The following is a 26,801-nucleotide window of genomic DNA, read 5'->3' as shown; positions in this document are numbered from 1 at the left end:
AGGAGGAACAGGGTTCGATTCCACCCTCGGCCATCTCTGTGTGGAGTTTGCATGTTCTCCCCGTGCATGCGTGGGTTTTCTCCGGGTATTCCGGTTTCCTCCCCATTCCAAAAAAAAAAACATGCTCGGTTAATTGGCAACTCCAAATTATCCATAGGTATGAATGTGAGTGTGAATGGTTGTTTGTCTATATGTGTCTTGTGATTGGCTGGCGACCAGTCCAGGGTGTACCCCGCCTCTCGCCCGAAGACAGCTGGGATAGGCTCCAGCACCCCAGCGACCCTCTTGAGGAAAAAGCGGTAGAAAATGAATGAATGAAGTCTTGGTAGTCCTAATCTGTAACTTATATGGCTGTTCACGTTATTACTAAATTACCGGACAAAAGGCCAATTTGGGGCCTTAAGGAGAATCAAATGACTTTATCATGAACAGGAATTCTGGGCCATATGAAAAAAAATATTCAAAGTATATTTATGTTATTTTGACTTGAACCTGGATTTACTTAGAAGCACATTTTGGAGCAATACATTATTAATACAAATTGTCTTAGTGCAAAATAACTAATTAACAGAATAAAAAAAAAAAACATCCATGGATGGCATGAAAGCCACACCCTCTGCCTTAAAAGCTGCTATTTTATTATCTTATTCCGCCTAAGATAAATCATCTATTTTATTCCTCTTCTGCTTTGGGCTGGAAGCAGGCAGCAATGGGAATCCTTTGCACATTTGCAGAGAGGCACCGCCTTGCGCAATGTGGGCCCCCTCATGGACCGCGGGGCCCAAAGTACAGCATATGATCTGAATGTGGGGTGGGGGGATTAAAGAAAAACCACCGCCTATTATAGACCAAGGAATTAAAAAGTACACCTGCACTTTTGTAGAATAAAACAATTTATTCATTACAAACCACCAGATATAAAACTTTCACTTTTGTACAAAACTTCCAGATTTGTCAGCAGAAATGCACCCCCACCCCCACACATGTAATACTTATTGCAAGTAGAAACAGTACTTCCCAAAGTACATTACAGTGTCACCGCTGGTCATGTGACACACCAAATCAATATTTGTCATTCATCAGTAAAAAAAAAAAAAAACAAGGGCACAGAATTCATAAAAGACTGAACCACTCACAGTGTTGTCTTCACATTTGTGAATTGTAAACATATTTTATATTAGAACTCATGTCCTGTGAGTCAAACGTCTGTAGAAAATGTACAAAGGTTGAATCTTGTTAGCGCAACCCAGTCAGAATCAATCAGCTACCCTTTTAAAGAATGAAAATAAGGCATTTGCTTTTTTCGTGTGTCATTGAACTACACATGCTGACCAGTTCCATTTGAACAGCAATACAAGTAAACATGTGCACATTTCATCAGGTACCATACTGAGGTCAAATGATTTCAGGCAAACAGGAGGGGAAAGTGGCAAATAAAATAATAATTTCTCTATCGGGAAGAATAATGAACATCATCAACGGCCCTGAGGTTTGTTGCACTAGGGATACCATTTTGGAACAAAATAATTGTCATAAGCGAAAAGACATCTTCACATGAAATAACACCTTCATTGTGTAGTTTGTTCCCAGTCGTGTGTCAAAGGGGTGCCTGTGTCAGATTGTCAACAAAAAAAGCAACACAGATGCACAAGCTTCTTAACAAAATAAATAATCCCTTCTCAGCAACATAATCCACAGTGAAACATAAAGCAGAGAATGCCACCAGATGACAAATATGGGCAAACCACTCGGATTATCCGTCAGTCTGCCAGAACAGATGACGGATGCTACTTCCACATGTTCATGTGCTTGTCTGCTACTCGCTGTCCGTGTCAGACACACCTGCGGACGCAAAGAACAATGCAGCGTTAAAGAATGGCGCTTAAAGACCAACACTGTAAAAAGAAAGAAGACATTTGCATGCAAGCAAGCACAAGTTGACTGCATGTGGAAGGTAAACGTGACAAGAGGCGGGTAGGAGAGCAATGAGTAGAGGGACAAAGGTAGAGAGGGCGTGACGGACCGAGTTTAGCTTCTAGAGCAGTGCTGAGTTGGCGTCAGAGTCTGAATCGTTGCCACGGGCGAGGCAGGGCTCACGGGAACAGATGGACTCCTGAGCCTGTCTGTACTGTTGGTACTCCTGGCGGAGAGCGTTGAAACGCGCCTCACTAAGGGAGTGGTGAGAGTGGCTGCGAGGTGGGTTGGAGACTGGTAGGCAGGCAGAGGGAGACGGGCCTGGGAGAAGGGCATGGCGGACAGGAAATGCATGGATGGACATCATGGGACAAGCTCACAATAATCACAAGAACGTGCAGCACTATCACATCCACATGCAACATCAAGATGGCTGCAAACACAACACCAACCTTTGTGTGTTTGGTCCCGGAGGCCAGTAGGTGGATCGCATTCAAGCCCTCCTCCGCTTGTCGGGAAATCTGCTTTACAGCGATCAAACCTCAAGGCCTCCAGGACCTCCGTGTCCACACACGGGTCAGCAGAGTCCCACTCATAACTCTCATCTACTGACGTGTTCCTTCTATTGGAATAAACAAAAGTCAGAATGGTACAGAGTCATGAACAAAACCAAACAAACCACACAGTTATTTTGGCAACATGAAGAACCCCTCCACCAACTTGTCTTGCTTGTCTACCTCCTGGTGAGGTAATAGTTCACCTTTTCGATCTCCTCTCAGGTAGATCCAGCTCAGCTCTGTGGCGTTCGCTCTCCTCGGTGGTTTCGGGGGAGCTTAGCAAGGTGGGAGTGATGGACAGCGACTGGCGGAAGAAACCAGCACTGCCCCTCCCACTGCTCTGACTGGCATAGCTGGCCCTCCCCCCCTCTCTGACCTCCCGAGGGTCTGCGTCACCCCCCCTTCCCATCGGTCTCTCTGCCGGTCTATAACTGTCCCCTTCCCTGTGAGGGAAAGGCATGCAGTAAGGTGAGGGCCAGCTGATGCCTCTAGGCAGGTAGGACCTCGGGGGGGCCCTCCTGGGATCCATCGGCCTCATGCCTTCTACAGGTCTGTGTCCTGGCCACTGTTGATGATGGTGGGGGACAGATGAGGGCATGGGGACATACCTGTACTGAGTAGACCTCAGTGAATATGGGTAAGACGGGGACCACCGTGAGGAATCAGGGAAAACGGTAGCCTGCCGTCGTGGATCGCTGGGTTCCGACATCGGGGACAGTGATCTCTCTCTGTGTGGGTACATTGCAGGAATGAGGTAGGAGGGACTAGATCTTTGTGTACATTGGGGCCTCTCTAAGCTGCCCATGCTGGGACGTCTTAACGGGACATATTCCCTCCAGGAAGGACCCGGCCTGTGAAAGGAAGACGGAGTGTGACCCAAACTGTAGGATTTCACCCTGACGTCAGGGTTTGGAAACTCATCCCAGTGACATCTCTCAGAGATGTATGTCCTTGGGCTCTCAAAGTGCTCCCATCTTTGGGAGCCAAAGCTGATGGACTTCTTAAGGAAAGGTCTGGGCGGTCCCATACCTGAGAGTGTCCGACAAGGTCCAACGCTTAAGGATTTCTTGAGAAATGGCACAGGGGCTTGACATATTCGCGATGCAATATTATTGGTCCTGTTGCCCTGGGAACCATGAGAACCATGAGAACCATGAGAACCATGAGAACCTTGAGAACCTTGTCTTTGGGGTTGCTCTGACAAAGACTCATTGCTGTCTCCAAGGCTCTGAGAATGTTTTGACACTATATCTACCATGCCTTTAGCGGCACTAAGCAAAGTATGAGCTGGCCTGGAACCGAGTCTTGACTCAGTGCTTTTAGTCTCAGCTCTAATCTGTGTTTTCTCACTGTACAGCTGCTTGCTATTCTTTTCTGGAGCTGGTGATATCGGTCTTACGCTGTCTGGAAACCTTACACGAAGTAAAGACTCCTTTTCGTTGTGATGCCTAAAGCCGTGTTTTTCTCGAGAAAGTGAAGGTTCAAAACAACCCTCCCTTTTATTTGATTTACCTTCTGGATTGTCCTGGACATGAACCTCCCAGTTTTCAGGTACAACATCTGGCTTAGCCACCATGGATTCTACAGATTTTCGGTCCAAACTTGGTCCAGCAGGGCCTGAAACTTCGGCTTCTTCTACAGGCTCGTCTACGCTCATCTCGATAAACCCCGGAAGGCTCAGATATTCCAGAATCGCACTCGTCTGCAATGATGACATTTTAGGTGATGCAGCAGGCTTGGTCTTGAAAGACCCTGACATTCTGGGGACAGAAAATCGGGACTGGTCACTTTCAGCTTCTTCCACCAGAGTCAACATTGACACAGGGCTGGGACTATCAGAGAAAAGACATTTGTCACTCCTCCGGGACCGTGCTCGGACACTTTCTCTTTCTAATCCCAAGCTTTGGCGGTCATCACAGCCTCCCGTGTCTTTGGCCTTTGACTTAACGTGATGTTCATAGGGTAAGGTAGGAAAACCCGAGGGACTGGGATCCCTTGTGGTTGCATATGATGTTGAAGGCTGAACTGGACTTTCAGACCTCTCACTGTAAACTAAAGGACTTCTAGAAGCTGAAACCCAATTGTGTGTTCCGTAAGCATAGGAATTTCTGGATCGAGAAGGAGCACCTCCATCACTAATATTTTGCCTTAAGCCTTCAGTCATAGGCTTACCACACAAAACTGAATCTGTCAGAGGACTCAATGATCTGGCTCTCAGGGGTGTCTCTAAACATCGAGCGGGTTTCTTTTCAAAAGTTACATCAGTGGAAGGCATAGGAAGGGACGTGTGTTCAGTGACTGGAGAATCCTCTGCAGTTCTTTCACTAGTATGAGACTGCTGTAACTTGGCCGATGTGGACTCCCAGTTGCTCCTTGCTGGGACGAGGTTTGTGACCGACGTAACAGGGCTAATGTCCCACTGTATGTGAGATGGAGGAAGTCGGTCCGTAGGACTACTAGTGTTCCCAAAGTAGCACGCCCTTCTATAGTCTGCTACTCGACTTGTATGGCTAGAGGGTCTGTGCTTTTGACGGAGAGTCACATCTTGTGGTTGCCATACAGGTTCCTCATCAGGCTGGGATGTGCTACAATGAGGGCTCTGTGACTTGGTAACATGTACATCTTTCCCCCGATCTTGGTTTTTGTGGCTGGTTGTGTAGCGTTCAAGTTCCCGCTCCATTTCCTCCCTCTCCTTGGCCAGTTGAATGCACTTTTGGATGCTGTCATTTTCTACTTCGCTGTCGAGCTGCGTGACTAGCGTGCTATCATCAGTCAGGTGACTGGTCATTGGATGATAGCCTGAAGGTTGTGGCCTATCTTCTTTATCTAAAATGTAGGTTCTCCTTGCCAACTCGGGGAATAAGTCCTCAGTGCGGGCTGGCATGCGATGCCTTCTTAGAGGATCACTGGGCTTTTTCTCACTATTGTCCGAATAGAAGCTCGCTCTTTCCAGTAGGTTCTCTGCGCCATGTTCATCATCAGAGTAAAAGCAGCCATGACGGGAGAAGTTCCGAGCAATAGCCCGAACCCTTCCTGGGGAGGATGGAGGCCTGCTGAGTTCAGGCACATCCACAGTAAGTGGAGAATCTTTCCTTTCGTCCTTGTCGGAACTCAAGATGCTTGACTTTGGGGAGTCCCTGAATGAAGTACGGTTGCTTCCTGAGCCACTTGCACCACCATTGCTGAGCAAAATGTCCTTGAGATTTTTCTTACTGGAGGGACTGCAACCCTCTATCAGGGGTTGGATTATGAAACGTCCATCTGGGCCTCTTGAAATTGACTCCAAAGCTGTTGGGGACGGAGCCTGGGACCCAAGGTGGCTCTCAAAAAGTGTGTAATGTGGTGGCGGAGATGAGTTAGCCAGGAGTTGCTTGCGCTGGTCTTGGTATTCTCCTCGACTGACTTTGCCAAAAGAGGAGCGATCATACTGTGAGGAGGAGGTGGGGAAGAAAGGGAGGGTTGGGCAGAGCTTGAGCTTCAAGACACTATCTGGGCTGCGAGGAGGATGTCGAGCTCTAAGACAAAAAAGAGATGCAACAATAAATTATAAGAAAATTACTGTATCTTAAATTAATAATTTTCTTTTAATGGCACTTACTCTGAAGATGGGCTCTTCTGGAAAGGAGATGGGAGGTCTAAGATAAGGGGGGAAGCATACATTAAAATATTTAAATAAATGTTTTCCATTCATGACAGCGTGTATATTGCACATACAATAAGCAATTATTTCTTTTTGCACAGCAATTGGTAGGTAAGGTATCTGTAAATACGATATATTACCTTGTTGTCTCTTCCTGCGCCGACGTTCTCTCCGGGTACTCATATAGCAAGCTGTGACCAAGGATAGCACAATAGCCATGAACAGGAAGCACACCCCTGCAATCACACCTGCCAGCAGAGGCTCAGGGACAAGCTCCAAGAAATGTGGGCGTAAGGGGTAAATCTCCATCCCTGTAATCCAATCGGTCAGATCAAAGTCAATGAAGTTGTCATTCCTATTTTTCAATACACTGTAAATCCGGGCAGACAACGTTTTCAAAAATATGTAAATCTGTTACCTGTGGTAGATATATTGACAAAACCACTAGGCTCACTGAGCACTTTGTTGCTGCAGGACAAGAGCCTCAGATTATAATTGGAGTCCTGAAAGGCAGCAATATATGATTAACTCATTTTAGTTTGATCTCAAGAAACATGTAAGCTAAGAAATATGTCTTACACGAAGCAGTCCTTGTACAAGGACTTCACTCTGATTGGCACTGATGCTGCTGCTGAGGGTGACCCACTGGCCCTGATTCCGGCGAGCCTGCAGCACATAACCTGTCAGTGGAGAGGATGGCGCCTCAGGAGGTGACCACTGGAGAAGAACGCCTTGTCTGGTGCGGTTGGCAGACAAGACAATGGGTGGTTCCAGCATTGGTAGAGTGGTAATGACAGTTGGGGCTTCTGTTGGCAGAGCTAAAAGCAAAAACACAGATTTAAAATATCAACATAACAATACAAAAGCTGTTGAAATCCCTCAAAATATTCACAGACCTTCAGTTGTAACAGTAACAATTTCACTGAAAGGCCCAGAGCCCAGTTTATTCTGGGGTAGGACACTGAACTGATAACTGGTCCCAGCCACAAGACCAGTAACCAGAAGGTAGTTCTTGGATGTGGGCACAGGTAAAGACGCCCATTCATGTTTCCCTCTGGACGACTGCTTGACCCTGACGCAATAGAAGCCAAATTTAAATCAGACAAATGTGCTTGCAACATGCAGACAAGTATGACAGCTCTTATTGCATGTTATTTACCACACAGTGAATTTCTGGGTGAAGCCGCCATCAAATCCAGGCACCCAGGATACATTAGCTTGGTTCATCTCTGTATTTACAGACACTGAAGACGTAACATGGGGACTGGTGCCTGAGAAAGACAAGCAGTTTTATAAGATGAACATATCGACACAGTCATGCTGATTAACTATTCATTACATATGTTTTAAGGTTTCAAAGTATACCATGGTATGAAAAAGTCACGGATTCAAAACCACTGAAATTGTTTGTTTTTGCAATATGAGAGAAAGTGGAGGTCCAGCACGGCCACTTAGTGGAAATATTTTGTCATGTCCTGTGTTATGCAGGCTTACGTTGAATCTCCAAATGTGAAGATATGATTCAGAACAAGACAGGAGTCGAGGATAAATGGTACAAACCTTTCCACTTTCATTGTGTTCTATGATATGGAATAATAATGAATAAAAAGATCAAAATAACACATTTTAGAGCTTTTGCCCAAGATTATACCACCGTTATTATACTGTTATACCGAGTCTAATACCAGCCCATGTCTAACAACTAGTAATTTTGACAGCAGTCCACTTACCCAACACCATGACCACAGTGCCTGCACTGACAGTTGCTACACGGTTAGAGGCCAGGCATTCCCAGCCTCCATGGTGGTCCTTACTGAGAGGCTGCAGCAGGAGGGAACCATTAGCCAATACATAGTATTGAGACCGAGGAGTAGGGCCAATCTAGTAAAGAAGATGAATTTGGTTTAAAAACAAGAATGGCAGACACACTTGTACAGATACTCTCTGCTTTTAAGCAAACATTGTGCACCTTGCTCCATGTTATGTTCGGGGCAGGATCTCCACTGGCTTCGCAGGGGATGATCAACTCTCTGCCCACCTCCTGCAGATACTCCGGCCGAGGAGGTACTTGGAATGTGGGTGGATCCTGGAACATAGAGCCAACCTTTGTCATATTGCGCCATGCAAGAGGAAAAGGTTTCTCTTTGCCTAAACACAGAGAAGCGGTACGTACCTGGAGAATGACCTGGGTGGGCTCAGACTGACCCATGGTTCCGTAGCTGTTGTATGCAGTGCAAGTGTACATGCCTACAGCATTGTCATTTGCTGTTGCAATAAAAACCGAGCCCTCAGAGTTCACCATCCACCCTGGAAACTAGATCAAAGATGTAAAATAACAACTAATTCAAAGATGAGTTGCAAAAGAGATGCTATTGCTAGATCTTATAACTTACTTTGTCAAGATTTAAATTATTCCCATCTTTGGTCCAGTTCACATACAGCACCGGGGGATCAGCCTGGGTAGGACACACAATGACGCCCTCCATACCTGAGGGCAGGTAGGTTTGCCTGGGCATTCGTCCAACTCGAGCAGGGTCTGCATTGGAAAGGAGGAATTAGATATAAATGCATTTGTGGCACCCAAGAAGGGCTTCCTTTTCAGGCAGATACAATCCTTACGTTTCACTTTGAGATGTGCTGAGGCTGAGGGTGGATTCAATATCCCATTGGTTGGGATACAGGTGTAGTTGCCAGCATCTTCTGGGATTAGATTAGGGATTAGAAGGGTTCCATCCACCAAAACCTTCACTCTGGATTTAAGAGATCTACGGTCCAACATGACAAGAGGTAATTAAATTGACAAAGAAAGAAAGAAATGTATGATTATAGTACAGTAGTTCCCTGTGAATGAAAACAATATAAAAAATACCAAGACGATTGAGTGCATATAAAAAACACCTTCTCAAGCAAGTTGAAGTTTCGCTCTGACTACTTTACATGCAACTCAAGCTTTACCAATGTAGAGCACATGGAATACTACATAATACGTAATTAATACTTTAAAGAGGCTGCACATCGGCTGAGTTAGCGTGCAGACCACACAGTTAGGAGACCATAGTTTGATTGCACCCTCGGCCATCTCTGTGTGGAGTTTGCATGTTCTCCCCGTGCATGCGTGGGTTTTCTCCGGGTACTCCGGTTTCCTCCCACATTCCAAAAACATGCTAGGTTAATTGACGAATCCAAATTGTCCATAGGTATGAATGTGAGTGTGAATGGTTGTTTGTCTACATGTGCCCTGTGATTGGCTGGTGACCAATCCAGGATGTACCCAGCCTCTCGCCCGAAGACAGCTGGGATAGGCTCCAGCACCCCCGCGACCCTCGTGAGGATAAGCGACATAGAAAATGGATGAATGAATAATACTTTAAAGACTCACTCAATATGGTAAACATTCTGCCCCTGTTTCATCCACTCATATGTAAGGTTGGAAGGGTAAGCGTCAGCCTGGCACTGCAGAACTGCATCCTGGGACATGTTGAGAGTAGTGTCTTCTGGTGAAATGATGATGATTGGGGGACCTTGAAAGACAAAGTAAAAGGAAACTATATATCATGAAGCTGTTGAGAATGCAGTGAGTCAATAGCGTTGGTTGTCCACAATCGTTGCAATAACAAAAATCAGACTGCAGGTGTCACTATAGTCAAACAGGACGCTATAGCAATACCCATGATAATGTGCAGGTGGACCTTTATCTACCACAGATAATGTTTGGATGTTACTTTCAAATGTGATACTTGATGACAATGTTTCTTGATCATCACTGCTTAATGTCATACAGAAAGTGCGTTTCACTGCTCGTTCCTCAGAACTCACCCTTGACCTGCAGCTGCGTTGAGTGTGTCAGGTTGCCCTCTGAATTGGAAACGTGACATTTGTACACTCCTGAGATGTTTCTTGTGACTGAAGCCAGAGACAAGCTACCATTGAGGACCTGACAAAGTGGACAGAGCACAAAGATACTCATTGAGTAATACTGTACAAAAAGGGTTATAACCACCATGGATAGTGTTTGACTCAAATCTCTGAGTGGAATCAAGTCATCTTTCTCACTTTGATTTTTTCATGTTTCTCAACTGGGCTCTCATCTTTGTGCCAGACCACAGTTGGGCGAGGATTTCCATGAGCTCCACAGCTGAGTGTCAGTGAGTCTCCAAGAAGAACTTCAACAAAAGTTGGCGGTGTCTTGATAAACACTGGTGGAGCTGAAACAAAGGCAGCATGGATGAAATAGTTATCCCGTTATTTGTACATTGCAAACTGTGACTCTGTCCCTCGTAAAGTGCTGGCAGCAGGTTTGATAGGGAAGAAAAACGGTATTTTTGATTTTGACTTGAAGCATTCACCTAAAAATAAATGCATATCAGATGTTCTGGAATGACCTCACCTATTCTTATGTGACATGTATTCAAATGAAATATGATACATGCACTGATGCACCACTATTGTGTACTAAACTGAATACTGCAACTTGATTCAACAAATGTAGGCATTTCACTAAGTGGATGAACAATAAAATCAAATCTGCTTTTCTGATTCACACACAGTTACATCTATCTGTGGCTGTAACAATGTAGAAAGTGCCAGTAAAAATTGATTAATCGTATTTTTGTCTCTCATATTTGACAATTTTGAGCTGCAAATTTGCTGTTTTCATTCTACAATTCTCATGCGCTCATCATTGCATAACAGTCAGAATTTGGTTTGCCAGCACCTTTTTAGCCGCATGCTGAGCACACTGTAAACATATAAAGTGCCAATGATGACGTGAGAAGCTCTTGTGTGTCCAAAACCCTGCAGTGTTGCACCTGTAATGGAGAGGAAGGTCCAGGTGCCATTTTGGAAGTCGTCGGTTTTGCTATCCAGAAGCAGGATGCGGCACTCAAACCAACCCTCATCCTCCAGGGTCAGCCGCTCCAACAGCAGGGAGGCGCCCCTTGACAGTGAGACACGCCCTGTGGGAGGAGGGGAGAAGGGACAGAGAGGCGTCAGTGTATTCAGGCAGCCAAAAGCCGCAGTCAACATATGCAGAAGCAGATATTACAGTGTGGATAACACAAAGGCCACAGACAGTCATAAACTTCATGTTTGCTAATAAAACAGCTGTGGCCCTAATATGTGGAGCAAAAATGTTCAGGGCATGCACTGAATTTGAGTGCATTATAAGCCAAGACTATTGTCTTACACACCTTCATATACTGCACATCTCACTATCATAACTCCCAGAATCCACTCTCTCCTTCTTTGTACTTTTTATTATTTCCCTTTTAAACTTTGAAACTTGATGTTGGTTGCCAGGTGACTGCAGCCTGAAATTTCCACTCCTTTTGCTTCCTTTCCTTTTATTCTGTCTTTCAATGAACTCTTCTTTACCCCCTTCAATCTCCAGCCTTTTAACGACAAGCGGGTGTGTGCAGGAGGGGGGAGACACACACGTTGTTCATACCAGTTTGAAAGTAAACACAGCAAATATGGGAAGTTGCCAGCATTCCATCATTCATGTTGTTAGGTTGTGTGGTCTCACAGTAAGATCAATTCATTCTTTAGTGCAAAGTATTCCACGGAAACAGTTGTGCAAATTAGCCTTTTAGCTGGGCACCTCACATGAATTTTGCAGCAGATACATTAAATAAAAGAGGAGAGAAATACAAAATAGTTTGGAGCCTTGAAGCAGACACAGAACAAAAAAAAACAATTTCCTCTCTATTGACGTTCCTTCACAATGCAGTGTCTGGATCGGAGGCTGAAAGCTATGAAATTCCTCAAAACAGGGTGAAACACACACTGTGAGTATAGGCAAGCAACAAAAGTAGCTTATAATTAACCCTGCATTCCTGGCTGGAGCTATTGCTGTGCTTAGTCAGGTTTAATGATTGACTGAGCTCTGTTTGATGGGCAGTCCTCTGCTATGAGATGCTCCATAAAATAAATACCTCCCATCTCAGGTCAGCATCAGGCAAGCGAGGTGGAAGATCGTGAAGAGACAAAATGTGTAGAAAAACAGGTGAGGGAGGGATATTGTCAGGTATTTTGTTATTTATTATCTATATGGAGGAACAGACACAGTATAAAAGGTTATTTTACAAGTAGTCTTTTCCCTCCACATGGATATGGAATTAAATGCAGTTTGCAGTCTGAAAGGATAAACACTTTCACGTGCAAAACCACACAAACAAATTACAGCTAATCTTTTTGTGGCTAACAGCACCGCTTTATGTGCATTTAAAGAAAATCCCACCTTTAGGCCATGTGTGCTGATCTTGTGGTTTTAGCAGCACGTGAGTTTGTGTTGATTTTCAAAAATCGGTGCTCGCCCACTGGACCGCTACCAGGGAATTCTGGTTTCTCTGTTGGACATTTAACCCTTTCCCGCTGCCTCCCTCTTGTCCGTCACTACAAAGAGACGACAGCCCCTCCACCCCCCCACCCCTCTCTGCATTCTCGCAGGTTACCATAGCAACGAGGCAGTGGGTTTCCATTTGAATTCAGTTGCTGTGGAAACATAACTGCATGGATAGGAGACATTTCATCACAGAGGAGGCAGATTTGAAAAATGACAAGAAGAGGAAGCACATGTTTAGATTTGAAAAGCCTTGTACAGCATTGCTTGAGCCACAATGGACTGGCGAGAGAACAGGAGAGGATTTCATTTTGCATTCTGCTGGGAGACAAACAAAAGGCTGCTGCTGAGTGATAAATGTTGCTTTTTTTATTCAAAACTTATATGAACTTGAACTAAACTGGCATTCTGCAGACACTCTTCTATAAAGCTGCATCATGTATAAACTGATGCACACACACATAATGGAAATACTTCAACATATGAACTAATCACCAATCACACTGCAAGAACAACAACCAAGGAAGTGAAAGAGGTTGTGGAAAGGTTACTCAAATTGTGAGCATCCATAATCTACTGACAACCAATAAGAGGTTGACCCTTTTGACCTGTATGCACCGTAACCGCCCCGCAGACACATCTATCACTCCCCTCTGCTTGAAGGGACAAACATCATTAGACTATATGGTGGACAACAGAGAACGGTCGACACAATAGCTGCTGCGTCTCCTTCATGCTCACCCTCCTCCTCTTGCTCCTTTCTTGTGGTCTAGTTTCCTCCTACAGATATCACATGACAGTTCAAGTTTACCTTAAAATGAACCCTTGTTCCAACGGGTCAGGCTTCAGTGCACTGAAGTGGAGACAATGGATATGCTAATCCACTAGTGCGGCGTGAATATCTCCCAACTTCCCACTCTTTGGGTGAGGAGATGTTAAAGAACTCCGATATCAGAGTGTTCAACTACTCTTACTGATCGATTATGATCTGTTAGGACACTGTTTTGTAAAAATGCACACTGTTCCACTTCAATACATCCATGGATTTTCTATATTACTTGTCCTCATTTGGGTAACTAGCAAGCTCTCACCGGGAAAGGCGCATTAATGTCAGACACACTATGCTGCTGTCCGTCTACGGAGGTGAGAACTATAGTGTTGGTAGGGAGAAGACTACCGCTCTCGCCGGGAAAGATGCAGTCGGACCGTATGCCTACACACAGAGAACACAGACCTGCGTTGCCACTCTTTAAGTTCATACACAGTAAATCAGGGGTCTCCAGCCAGTAGCTCATGAGCTACCAGTAGTGCCTAACCACTTTTCAAGTAACTCTCCAAAAGTTTTATTCATTTATTATCAACTCACAAAATTAGGAAATGGGGTTTGGCAGTGGTCCGGAAGTACTTGAAAAGCTGTGAGTGGAATAAATTAAAACAGACCATTTTGGAAATCCAAGGAAATACAGCCGGAATAGGTGCAGATTCTGGAAGATCTAGAATGTTTTCTGTGCAGGTTATTGTGTGTAGCTGCTCTGTTCAGCAGGGGGGGGCATAGCGAATGGTATGCATCACAACGAAGCAGCACTAGTAAAAGGTGGCTTGCATTTTAACAATGACAATGAAAATTTGAGTTTTCTGTTGACACTGACAAAGGCTCAAAAATTCCACTTAAATCAAGTAGTGAATTTGTCTTGGCCATTACCACTAAAACTTGCTGACTGCTTCCACAGGCTTCCATGAGATAGTCACACAGGATACAGAAACAACAGTAACAGTGAAAGAAAGATTATCTAGTTTTTAGTAGCACAAGCACTGCTTTTCTTTGTCAAGCTGTATGTGCATAAGGGAGCAGGGCAGAGGTGCATTGTGGGATATGTTTTGATTTGAATACAATCATATGTCTAGGACAGGGCCCCATGCTTCTGACCCCCCACCCCCCCTTCCAGTTCCCCCAAATTTCCCTCTTCAATCCTCCGGTCTCCCTAATCAGTATAAGCCTCTTATGAATAGCTCTTTGTCGTGAGATAGATTACAGTTAACTCTGCCCCTCTCACTCTGTCCAGCTCTGTTCACCCCTGAACCAGCAAGCACAAATACCTCACGTGCCAAATTTCACCACAGGCGTTGACACTCTGACATGATCACAGAGCAAAGCATCAAATGGATTACTCTTAAATTAAAAGGTTCATGACTTTGACTCATCTGAATGTGATTGGTGACACAGAAAAGGCATGGATGAGTACCTGCAGGCTGCTGCAGTACATTGTTGCCAAAGCATGATACTGTACTAGCTGTAGCAAAAAATAGGTAGTTAGATAGAGAAGTTCAGTTTTCACATAGACTGGGTTTCGTTTTGAATGAACTCTTTGCAAAACCTTTGTAATTACTAGTCCTTTAATCTAAGTTTAGTTTTTGATTAGGGTCGTTGGGTGTATGCTGGAGCCTAACCCTGCTGACTTTGGGCGAGAGGCAGGGTACACCTGGGAACAGTCGCCAGCCAATCACAGGGCACATATAGACAAACAGCTATTCACGCTGACGTTCATACCTATGGACAATTTGGAATCACCAATTAACCTGACATGCATGTTTTTGGAATGTGGGAGTACATGTAAACTCTACACAGAGATGCCCAAGCGAAGATTAGAACACAGGTCTTCTTGATATCCTGACTGTGCGGCCAACATGCTAACCACTTAGTTTTATGGAGATTGATTAAGGGCACAGCGGTGCTGAAACCTATTCCAGCTGACATTTGATGAGAAGGGGGTGACACGCCAGTCTAGTACAGGGCATTATTCACACCTATCTCTATGTTTTTGTGGTACGGGAGGAAGCCGGAGTACCCACAGAAAACCAATGAAAGCACCGAGGGAACCCCATACACAGGTGCTCCAACAGAAATTCGAACACTCAGTCTACTGACTTTGAGGCTGACATGCTAACCACTGACTTTTCTTGCCGTTTACTGTGATAACATCTTCTAGATTTTGATACCGATACTGAAAATTGATACCTGATACTGAAAATGCTGAGCAACCTACCTTTCTAAAGCTAAGTGCAACCTCTTGTTTGTGGGTGTAGGGGGGGATGGGGGAGTGTTCAAATGCCAGAACGTCTCCCATGCTCAGAGGACCCACTGAGAGTATAATGAAGGCCCACCGAGACTTGGGGGTTTGCCCATTGTTGGCCTCAGGTCAAACTCTCCTGCTCACAGTCTCTGAAGATTTTCCTCAGTACACGGGAGCCATTTGATCTCGCCCTGCAACAGTAAACCTCCCCGACACTGACAGACCTCAACACATTTTTTCAACAAATTCACCTCAAACAGACTATAATAGCATGTCAGTCAGAGTTTATCTGGCCGTTTCCTCTTTGTGATGTGTTCACTGATGTTCAGCCCTGCAGGGCATGCTGGGTGTGAAACAGGAGAAGACCGAGTGATGCAAATTCCTTTTGGATTCCCTCAAAGCAGACAACTAATGGGCTGGTGTCTTAAAAGGGTCAAAAGAAGGACACCGTTATTGAGTTGTGATACATACAAAGTGCCTGCGACCCTGGTGAGAAGAAGCAGCATAGAAAATGAATGGAGGGACATACTGTACAAAGTTAAATCTTAAATACTCCATTTCAAAAACATTCTTTGAATGGGCTAAAATAGTCTTGGTAGATATTGTTGCTGCCATTTTTTAATCTTACTTTCTATAAGTAGCAATGGTGACATTGAGACAAAGCAGCAGACATATGATGATTGTGTACTTCAATGTGTCTGATGTGTAACTACTGTATGCAGAGTACTTGCATTGCAGTGAGCATTCCAAAGGTGGGACAAAAAATTTAATACTAGGTCTGGCGCCTAACAACTGCTATAAACTGCCAATATTGCATTCAGTGTTCCTAAGGTGGGACAAAAAAAATTAATACTAGGTCTGGCGCCTAAGAACTGCTATAAACTGCCAATATACTGGTACAGTGCAATAAATCTACCTATGAATATCAGCAACTGTTGTTTAAACTCTGGAACATACTGCCTCGTGTTTCTGATCTCAGACATGCAGGGACAAAGATCTGGAAACTGTCACCAACTCAACAGTCTTAGATCTAAAATCCACCAACACTGTAATTTGAGGGTAAGATACATTAGACGCTGACACGCTTCACATACTGCCATCTGCCTCCAGTGGGAGGGGAGACGAGAGGATCTGAAGCAGACGGGGGCAAAGCTTACACCAGACAACAACACACATGGGATGGATATGCCAACATACTGGGACATCCCAAACAGTGTTGCATACTTAGAGCCAGCAACTCTGCAATGTTATTTACTCTGTTGGGGTTTTCCTGTGGATCAGATGACTGCTCAGAAACAATGGCATAGCTAATGGGGCCTAACATGCCGTACACATGTAGCCCAATTGTTCAGTGGAAGCAGCCTGTTTGTAGCTGTCCCTGGAAACAATCAATGTAGTGTTATTAAATCCCTCAGAGGTGCATGTCACGATACAGCACAGGCTTTTATTCTTAGCTGGACCGATTTTACCAGTTCTAATACAAGAAAGGTGGTGCATATGTGCGTGAGGGTCCCTACACTTTTCAACAACCTATCTGGGACAGTGTGGGATTTTGGGTGTCCTGGTGTTTCTGTTGGTTTTTGCACAGCAAAGGGAGGTTGTGATACCCCTCTTTGTCTTTTGTTCAGTAGTAGACAATGACAGGATTATAGGGCTCCAGCAAGAAAACTCCCTTTATTCCCCATGCTTCATCCTTCCTCCTGCATTTACGATCTCTTACTGGGTCACCCTTTGGCATACTAATAAAAAACACTGTCATCAGACCACCAAGCCCCCACCTGCACTTAATCCCACCATGCACAGTGCTTCCCGTACCCTCCCCCTCGGTCCTTGCAGAGCTGCCCCACCCCCTTTAGCTGCCTCCATTAAAACATAGGCGTTCTCGCCCCTTTTCCAATGGGCTGAGTATATTATGGCAGACATATTTGGATTGTTGTTTAATCTAAATTCCCCATCGTCAAGTTGTCATACTTTCACCTGTCATGCGGATTTCTGACCACTAAGGGCAGAATCTGTCTGACAAAAAAGCTAACTTTCCTACCCCCAAAAACGCTAAAGGTCCGAAAAGCTAATGTCATTTAACATTGATTGAAATAAATCAGTATTACTACAGGAAGTTTTTTTTTACCCTTGTAGTTGGGATGAACTCTCGGTGCATACACTCCAAATTTGATGAGGATGGGAACGTTGTAACCGAGCCGCACCCACTCCACCACATGCAGCGGGAAGAGGTTAGGGCTGGTGGCATCATGAAATTTAGGCGTGAGACTGCAACCCAGCTCTGCAGAGCTGCCCTCTCTGCCACGAACCACTGATGACAAACTTTGAGACACACCTGTAAACACAAGAGTATAAGACCAAGATAAAGCACACTTCCTGGCATGATAACAACAACACATACAGATCATAGAGAGACTAAAGTCTATGACCCATTTAAACATCATAATGACCTACAGAGAAGGTAGTTTAAACTTGGTACAATTTATTTTGGGATGAACTTGTTATTTAATGTGCATCAATACGTCTGGTGTGAGAGGAGATAAACAAAAGGAGAGGTCAAAAGTAAAGGTGGAAGTGGAGCTTGGATGAAACCATGAATTAAAACACTTCCCCAGAGTGACACGTGTAAACAACCAGGGGCATGTAGAGAGGGCATGTAAAACAACAAAGTGCCATTTGGTGGCAAGATCGTATGGCGGCAAAGCCTGCAAACACACTGCAATCCCATTAGTGACACCTGGAGTAGCCTCTCTACATACTCTGCTTTCCTGCCATGTGCTCACAAGGGCGTGTGGGCTACTGGGTGCCAGTGTTTGCTCTGCTGCTCATCTGGCCTGGTCATTACTTTAATCTCGCAAGTCACAAGGAGGTGGGGGTGTGTGATACTCTGATGAAGGGCAGCAGACCTCTCTGCGCTCTTTCCAACCGAGTTCCACCACCCCCTGGGGTACACACATGGCTTGCAGACCAGCACAAATCAATCCCCCCACACACCCCCCCTTACACACGCATGCACTCAAAGAAGCGTGCCTGCGGTTGGGTGCAGCATAAATCCCAGATTGATCTAATTCCACACACCAGAGATGTTATTTAAGTTGGATTTTGGCCCTCATTCTCTATCAGACAAGCAAATTGCTGTGCGATAACCCAGCCGCTTCACTTTACAATGGGAGCTGTGCCAGATCTCTCATCATCCTGCTGCTTACACTGTGTGTAGATGGTTAGTATAGACAACATGTGTGCCAACTGTTAAACAAGGCTTTCACATGGCAAAGCAATAAAGCAATGTTGGAAGAAACATTCGTCTTTAAACTAGGGGTGTCCCCATTCTAATATTCAGGATCTGGCGATCCGCTGTATTTTGAAGCTCTAATAAAATCGGCATCCGCCACAAGATAGGGCTGATTCAGGGGCCGTATAATGTTTGTAAATCTGATACACACTCCAACATGGTAAGTGTGGTAATGCACATTAAAGCTGGTTGCCACTCGACTTCTGTCACCCGCAAGACAACGCAACACCACCATGCAGACATGTCCGTGGTGTGCCATAGTGAAGATAGGCTGGGATAGGCTCCAGCACCCCGCGACCTTTACTAAGATAAGCGGTAGAAAATGAATGAATGAATATGAAATGATTCGTCTTCCCTAAAAGTGTTTTGCACACCCCTTTTCTTCCAATATTATTGGTCATGTTGTGTAATAAAAAAAGGTAAATTCAGCAATATTTTGGTTGCATTAGTTTTAAAGGTATATGCGTTAACTGTTGTCCAAGCTTTGGCAAAAGCTGAACAGCCACCTGACTACGTGACTGACTCCAACAATGATGAGAGGGAACCCGGTATGTTTGATGGCCAAATTGCCCAGCTGTTCTATTCAGATACTGAAGATGATGACTTTGAGGGATTTTTGGGAAGATTGAGTAATAAAATATGGTGAGTGTTTTGTTAAACAGTACAATAAAGTTTGACTAAACTCACTGCTTTTTTTATATTATGTATGGGTTCACAGTACAGAAATAGACCCGTAATTGCACCTTATATGGTGTGGAAAATACGGTATACTAAAACAGGTGTTTTCAAAGTCTGGCCTGGGGTCCATTTAGGACAGCTCATTGTGTATTGCCCTTTTTTCGTATGGCACATTTTGCACACATAATTAAACACAACCTCCCATGAAACTATGTGCTTAGCACATTTTGACCTACCATGTAGCATATTTAAAGTGAACCTTGCATCCTTCAATTTTTCTGTATGTGACCCTTGGTGGAAAACGCCCTGCACTAAAACATCAGTTCTTTTTCAAATAATAGTGAATATTAATGTATAATCTGTCATTAGAATCCATCATACTATTTATCATGTAGAAGATAATCTAATCTCGTACTTTTGTCTTATATGCCTCATAAAGGAATAATGTGTCATCCCATGAAGATCCCTGACAAGGATAAATGAGGAGAGCATAATACATACAACTATTGAATCTCATAGTAAACATATGCCCTAAATCGATATTGCATTAGCATACTCACTTAGCAGACAGATGGCTAGAGCAGTGGTGACAGCCTCAAGCCACCGTCTCTCCAGACCCATGGCCGTCCGTCACACTCCTTCACACATCTCTCAACCTGGAAGAAAAAACGACACATCAATTTCAGTCGCTATCACCATTGTCAAATTCACACAACAAATGAGACATGGGAAACAGTTCCAAATACACATGTGAGCATAGCAACATAGCAACAGTTTTCATTTGTTAATGTGCATTACAAACAAGAATTGAACAAATGATTAACCTACTAAAAGGGGACCTGTTATGCTTTTTCCACTTTTCTGACCTATAAATGTGGTTAGAATGTTGTATTCTCGTGTTAAATGATGCCAAAGTTTCAGATAATGAGGTCTGCGCATTTGGAAGTGAGTTTGGGATGACTGAAAACACTCGCTTTGAAAGGGTGTGGTTAATGCCCCTTTGTGGTGTCACAGAAGGGCAGCCTTCCTTATATGGTTCATAGTTAGGAAGCACATTGGGCAATCACAGTGGAGTGGGCATGCCTGGAGGAAGGCCGTGGGTTGAATAAATTAAAACAGACCGTTTTGGCAGGAAGCACAAATCAAAGGAAATACAGCTGGAATAGGTGCAGATTGTGGAAGATCTAAAAAGTTTTCTGTGTGGGTTATTGTGTGTAGCTCGTCTATAGGAGACCACAACTCATACAAAGGGTCGTAAAATGAGCATAATACATCCCCTTTAGGTAATAACAGAACATCAAGAGGAGTTCCAACCACTCTTAGGGCCCTCTGCAACAAATTGGCTGTGGGGCATGCGTTCAAGTTGCTTTTCGAAAACAAAGAGGGAACTTCCCACCAACCCTCAAGTCAGTCCATTCCGTAAGCCTTAATACCTTCTTATCACATTAGTCTTTTCAAATAAAATAAGAAAAATGTAGTTTTTTAAAGCAGGTACAGTTGACGTCTGATATAAACTACTGAGTGGCAAAGTAACAGCTTGAATAAATAACCCTGAAACAGAAAAGCTTCTAGATGCACCGATTGTAACATGAGTAAGCTATGTTTACAGTCCCTACTGGCGAGCTGCCTTTTTTCTGCCTTTCTTACGTGTCATCGAACAATACAGAAAAAAGCTCTGCCACTGAAGTACGATGCCACCTGTGTGTAAGGTTATTCCACAATGCCAGGGCATGACATTTGACACCGGAGACTCACTTCTCCCACACTGTTGTGTTCGAATTAGTTGTTGCTGTATGACAAGCGTCATGAGACACCTAACTCATGAGACGAGATGATACACAAGCTTGGGTCCACAAGAACGAGACAAGAAGAGATTTTAACATTACTTTTAAGAAAATTATAACATACAGTATGTCTGGATAAACAAACTTTTTATAAACAAACTAATTCACAATGATGTTTTGTTTATTTTAGCAATTATTTTTGCTGTCCTCCACAGATGTCCCGTGCACCACACTTTGGATACCCATGAATGTTGGCTATGAATGTTGCAGTATGTAGGGGCTTCTGCATCTTTTAGTCCGGTGACACACTGGCAGAACACGGTGGTACTGTAAGCAATACTTCAAGCAAGAAACTTTTAATTTGACTTTCACTTTGAATGTGCACCCCATGTTGCTTAATTATCAACACGATCTCTTCTTCTGTATGTATGAGGCGGGTTATGAAGCAGAACCAGTAATCGCTACAGCCAAATATACTTTACAGTAGAATAGCTCTGTGATTAAGGGTGCAGACAAGTCCGGACACCGACATGGGTTGATCGGACTAATCCCAAGTAACGCTGATGAAATGCAGCTTCCACAGCTTCTGCTTGTTTAATAATAACAGCTGTTCAACTTCAATGGAAAGAACAGCCACACATCACTCACTGATGCTGGGAACACCAAAGTAGTTTGGATTGCAAGATGTGTGTAAAGCACTTACATTAAGGTGCGCTTCCACACCGTCACTTTCATATTACTGTATAATTATTCATACTAGTGATGCAATAGTAGGCTTCTGTTCCCCCTGTTCTTGTGAGATGGCTTTTCTCCAAACGCAAAATCTCATCATGTTTTTACTCTCAGGCCTACCAAAAAATCGGATTGGATCGGAAGCCAAAAAATGTGGATCGGGACATGCCTACTTTAAACATTACAAGTCTCCTCTTCAGATCATCACAGACAGGAGTGTGGGAACAGAAAGGTAGGCCCTGCAGGCTATGTCTGCATGTGCAAAAGGAGGAAGCAGACAACCCACCAGGTTATTTACCCACAGTTGAACAGTGGGGTACTTACATGACTTGGTACTTACATTTAAGCCAAGTCAGTTTTATGTGTTTCAAACTTAAAGCAAATGAGAAAAGCATTCTTAGGGCCACCAAATGTCCAAAATCCAATGTAAATAAATCCCAAAGAAGTGCCATAGCTCTGCGGTTAACACACTTGCAGCACGTGCTGAGTGTACTCCCATGTTTCACTGGATTTCACTGACACAAATTGCTTTGGACCTAGTCATGACTTAGCCTTCTGGATGGTACATATGTGGCACCTCAAGTAATCCTACTCTGCTGCTCTGAGTGTTAATAGTCTAATCGAATTACAGATCAAATGGTGAGACAAATCAAGGACATCTGGCTCTGTGGTCATCCATCACTTGTTCATTAAGTCACAAAATAAAATATCCATCCATTTTGAGCATTGCGGGGGGTTGAAACCTATCCCAGTTAATTATGAGGAAAAGCCAGTATCTAACCCTCACAGGTCACCAGGACACATGCTGACAAACAGCCAATCACATTCACACAGTGAGCGGGAAGTGAACCCATGTTGCCAGCACAGAAGTAAGGCTATTGTACCACTCAGGTGAGTCGAAGTGTGGGAAACATGATGAAAAATGTCATCACTCTTGTGTTGATGTGTGACCTGATTATCACTGATCAAATCAATTTGGCTGTGAAAGTGTAATAATGAGGTTGCTTTAATCAAATGAACACATTATGTGAGACTAACTACACCAACCTTGCAAATATGCAAAATGATTCATTCCACCTGGTAGGGAGACTGATAAGTGCAGTTTACTATCTAATGCAATGTAATCTATTTTTTCTATCTATATTTTAGCCTTGCTGCCACCAGACACTCTCCAACAAAGTGTAATCTCATTACAAATAAATGATTCATAAAAATGACCTTATTCTTGTTCATATCAAATGTGACAGTCCAGTGATGGTGGCAGTCACAACAGCTGGTGGGACGTTTCCCTCCATACAGTATGTATTGCTGCTATCACACTTGAATAAACTCATTAATAATGCAAAAGGTTGTGTCGGACAAAATAATGGGTAACCCGTGGAGGTGCCATGAACATACAGTAGAAGAGGCTCTAAATTTGTCTCAGGCCTAATACTGTATATGACAAATTGCATTGTCTCTACTTCCCATGTTATACATGTATGTGTCCCCAAGGCAGAGCCATGATTGATATTAGTGACAGATACTAGCCTGTTAAGCAGCAGCATTACTCTGTTGTTAATCCTTGTTAATCCTGACAGAGACTGCAGTCTTAGTGTAAACCAGCCTGGAGGGGGAAATGAAAGTGTCATTTCAGTAAAAACTTTCACAGGTGCATAAAAGATATAAAAGAAAGAAGTATCACCAAAGCACAGTACCTACCCTCCTGCTTTTGCAAAATACCTTAAAAAAAAGTAACTCTGTTACTTCAAGTAACTGCTGTGACAGCAGGGCTGCATTCCTCAACAATTTCAGCAAGGAAATGTGCACGGAAAGGTCCACTGAAATGTTGCACACAGTCACAATTGATTTAGGACTACATGAGAATTATGGCCGAGTGGTCTAAGGCGCTGGATTAAGACTCTAGTCTCTTCAGAAGTGTGGGTTTGAATCCCACTGCTGCGAAGTACCTCCTGCAGGGATAAAACAAGTAATTCATAGGGATGTCCTTAGAGAGAACATAAAGTTACTTATCTTACTCCAGCTCACCTGGAGGATGAGTGGTAGGAAAATGATGCATTGATCATAGATATTTAAAAGGGACCTATTGTGCTTTTTCCACTTTTCAAAGTTTCAGATAACAAAGTTTCTGCATTTGGAAGTGAACCCTGAAAGAAGTTTGGGATAGCTCAAAACACTCAGTTTCAAAAGGCGTGGCAAAACTGCCCATTTGTAATGTCACAGGTGGCAGACTTCCTTATATGGGCGTGGCTGTAAGCCATATAAACTTTCCTCCGCCCTCCACCAAGTTTATAAAAAAAGATCAGGCAGAAGTTATTGTATTTGGTGATTCCTAGCAAGAGAAAAATATTTTCATCCGTCAACAGCATTTCGCAAGGGACTGTTTTTGTGAACGGGAATTTGAAATATCTGCCAAACTGTTGCTGGAGCCAGAAGCAGCGTGCTCTTGCTGGGAAGGGTGCATTAGTTTCGGACACGCTATGCGTCCACATGCCACCCTCATGTCCACTGCACCAACAGCGCCTCTGACAAAGTTTGTCCGAGATTGAGCACTCGTCCTCAGGCAGGCGACGTCGCCACACGTTCAGCTTCTCTTGAGCTCCACCTCACGAGGCAGTAGATCATGAGCTGTCAGTAGCTTCTAAACAATTTGACTGTAAGGTTTGACTGTAACCTGACAGGTAGTCAGGTTATGATTATGATTAAACCTTGACGGTGGCTGCCATGCTCCTCCACCATAACAGAACATAAAACCTGTCACCCCAGACTTTTTGTCTCTGGTACTGCAACCGTGGCGCATTGACAGCATTTTTGTGTGAAGACATTTTTCATCAGAATCTAAAAAGTCACACTTTGACCCCCCATGAACAACATTTTCAACGTTACAAAACATTCAACATTACAAAAGTAACAATAAAATTACAATTAAAATGTCAAGTTTAAGTACACAATTGGTGTATTCATTCTTTGACTGCAAACAATCAATCAGAACATGTCTGGTTGGACCAGCACACATACGAATCAATCCATGAGTTCTGTTGCCTGGCACAGAAACCCACTTAAAAAACTGCATTGATTTTTTTCTTGAATGAAAGGAAATGAACCTGGCACACGCTCGGAGTCCTGGTCTCGTGAGCAGGAAAGCCTGCTGTTTATGGATTAACATAGCGATTTCTGCTCATCTAATGCATGAACCCGGAGGGTCCATCAATAGGGGATAATGAGAAATGATTTAATAGTTTTAATATTAAGTTCATTGACAGCAATTGAGCCTACAATTTACAAAAAATAGACTAATAGGTGTTTTAGCATCCCTATTTTATGGCTTTTCTGTAAGTCAAGCAGTTAGAAGAGAGTACAGAAGTTGTAACTCCTTGTCCCCACCTGCTCCCAAACCCCTGGGGTCAGCTCAGGCCCATTAAGCTACTTTACAGACACGATAATGAGGAGAACTTAGGGGGAAAGGCTAGAGATAAGACAATTCTGAACAGCAGACATGCCTAAACTGCTCTTTCCCTAATTTGAAATATATAAGGCATTATATAAACCATATAAACAACATATAGGCATTACTTCATATATATTTCTCCTTTTGGTGCTGTTCACTGATCACAAAAAAAAACACAAACCTGAGGGGCACTGAAAATGTGCGGGATATAGAAATTGGTGTTCATTCATATGGTGTATGTCAGAGCTCAACAATGCCAGACAGCATCCCCCATAAAATCCTGTAGTAGAACACAAAGGATTACAGGCATCCGGAGTGATGGGAGCCTCTTGGTAGCACATTCCCCACTGTCACACACTCGCAAGCTGAACAAAAGCAAACAGGGGGAAAAAATGATCTGTGTATTAAATATAAAAGCAGAACAGCACTTGACGCCCTGTGCTGCAGCAGGCACACCAACTGCATGGTCGGTGTGAAAAGGACTGCAAGCAACAAGCCCCTTGAATGTTCACCCCTACAGTCTATTGTGCAGCTCAGTGCTCCATGCCACCACCCAGACAGACCTGCTGTAAATCAAAACAGGCCCATCTTTTGTCTGATGCAGTCAAGCGGAAAAAATGGAGCAATAAAAGTAAAGCAACATATATAAATATACATAGTAAATGAGTAAACATAAACAAAGTCACATTTAATGCTGGAACTGCAGTTTAAAATACAACGTGTAATATGAAATATATAATATGCTCCAGACCTATGAAATACTAAGGAAAGTTGAGTTGTTTTGCAATAATACCATTAATACCATACTAATAATGTATTTTGTCTGCAGAAAATCTTAAGCTGTGCTTCCACGTTCCCTTACCTTGCTTGAGGCACTTTTGCACTTGAAGCTTAAAGTTGAATGTTTCAATCCATGGATGTCTTCACTTCAGACTCCTCTTACTGGTACAGTTCAAGATTTGTGTGAAATAACTTTCAAAACCTTTAAAATTACACTAGTTAAAAAAAAAGTCGTCACATTTTCAACCCAAAAAATATATAAAAGCAATTAATCCTTCAGATGACCAGACAAGATAAAAATTCAAAAATGCACCACCATTAGTCCAGCCTTGAGCCTTTTAAAGTCCATTTAAACTTCACGCCAGTTTAATTCCGCATTTTCCTGAACTCCGACTTGGTCAGAGTATCTGAAACCACGAGTGAAGCCCTAAAAATACGATTTATTATTATTATTTTTTTAAATATCACAACACGGCGCACCTTGCCTGCAAATAGCCCGACGCTTGAACGTAGAAAACGCACGCAGCACATTTGGTCAATGCTTGATGTTGATACTTGGAGTGCC

General features: G+C 43.5%; 1 protein-coding gene across 2 annotated transcripts; it reads right to left on the bottom strand.

Moving 5' to 3' along the window:
• Positions 1–806: 806 nt before the first annotated feature.
• Positions 807–26,801, bottom strand: igsf9b (immunoglobulin superfamily, member 9b). Of its 2 annotated transcripts, XM_058071624.2 has the most exons (22): positions 26,319–26,801; positions 20,053–20,148; positions 17,651–17,857; positions 10,920–11,066; positions 10,165–10,316; positions 9,928–10,045; positions 9,491–9,632; positions 8,731–8,876; positions 8,505–8,647; positions 8,285–8,425; positions 8,081–8,197; positions 7,842–7,992; positions 7,271–7,382; positions 7,008–7,183; positions 6,691–6,929; positions 6,530–6,614; positions 6,252–6,422; positions 6,070–6,106; positions 2,675–5,986; positions 2,367–2,536; positions 2,024–2,235; positions 807–1,842 (listed from the first exon to the last, which is right to left on the bottom strand). In XM_058071624.2, the coding sequence occupies exons 2-21, from the start codon at positions 20,111–20,113 to the stop codon at positions 2,036–2,038; spliced, it is 6,027 nt and encodes a 2,008-aa protein (XP_057927607.2). In that variant the 5' UTR covers positions 20,114–20,148; positions 26,319–26,801; the 3' UTR covers positions 807–1,842; positions 2,024–2,035. The 2 variants fall into 2 exon arrangements, with proteins under 2 accessions (XP_057927607.2, XP_057927610.2); XM_058071627.2 differs by lacking the exon at positions 2,024–2,235.

The sequence above is a fragment of the Doryrhamphus excisus genome, linkage group LG3, assembly GCF_037039965.1.
Source record: "Doryrhamphus excisus strain RoL-2023G ecotype Guam linkage group LG3, RoL_Dexc_Guam_v1.1, whole genome shotgun sequence".
NCBI classification, from domain to species: Eukaryota; Metazoa; Chordata; class Actinopteri; order Syngnathiformes; family Syngnathidae; genus Doryrhamphus; species Doryrhamphus excisus.
The sequence above is the reverse complement of the archived record's forward strand: the minus strand, read 5'-3'. Positions and strand labels throughout refer to the sequence as shown.

Excerpts from the sequence above, each read along its gene's own strand:
- igsf9b (XM_058071624.2), bottom strand. The coding sequence starts at position 20,113 with ATGGGTCTGGAGAGACGGTGGCTTGAGGCTGTCACCACTGCTCTAGCC. Across the intron at positions 8,198-8,284 it reads CCACCCAGGTCATTCTCCAG|GATCCACCCACATTCCAAGT; the intron begins GTACGTACCGCT and ends TCTATGTTCCAG. Across the intron at positions 7,184-7,270 it reads ACCCAGAAATTCACTGTGTG|GGTCAAGCAGTCGTCCAGAG; the intron begins GTAAATAACATG and ends CTATTGCGTCAG.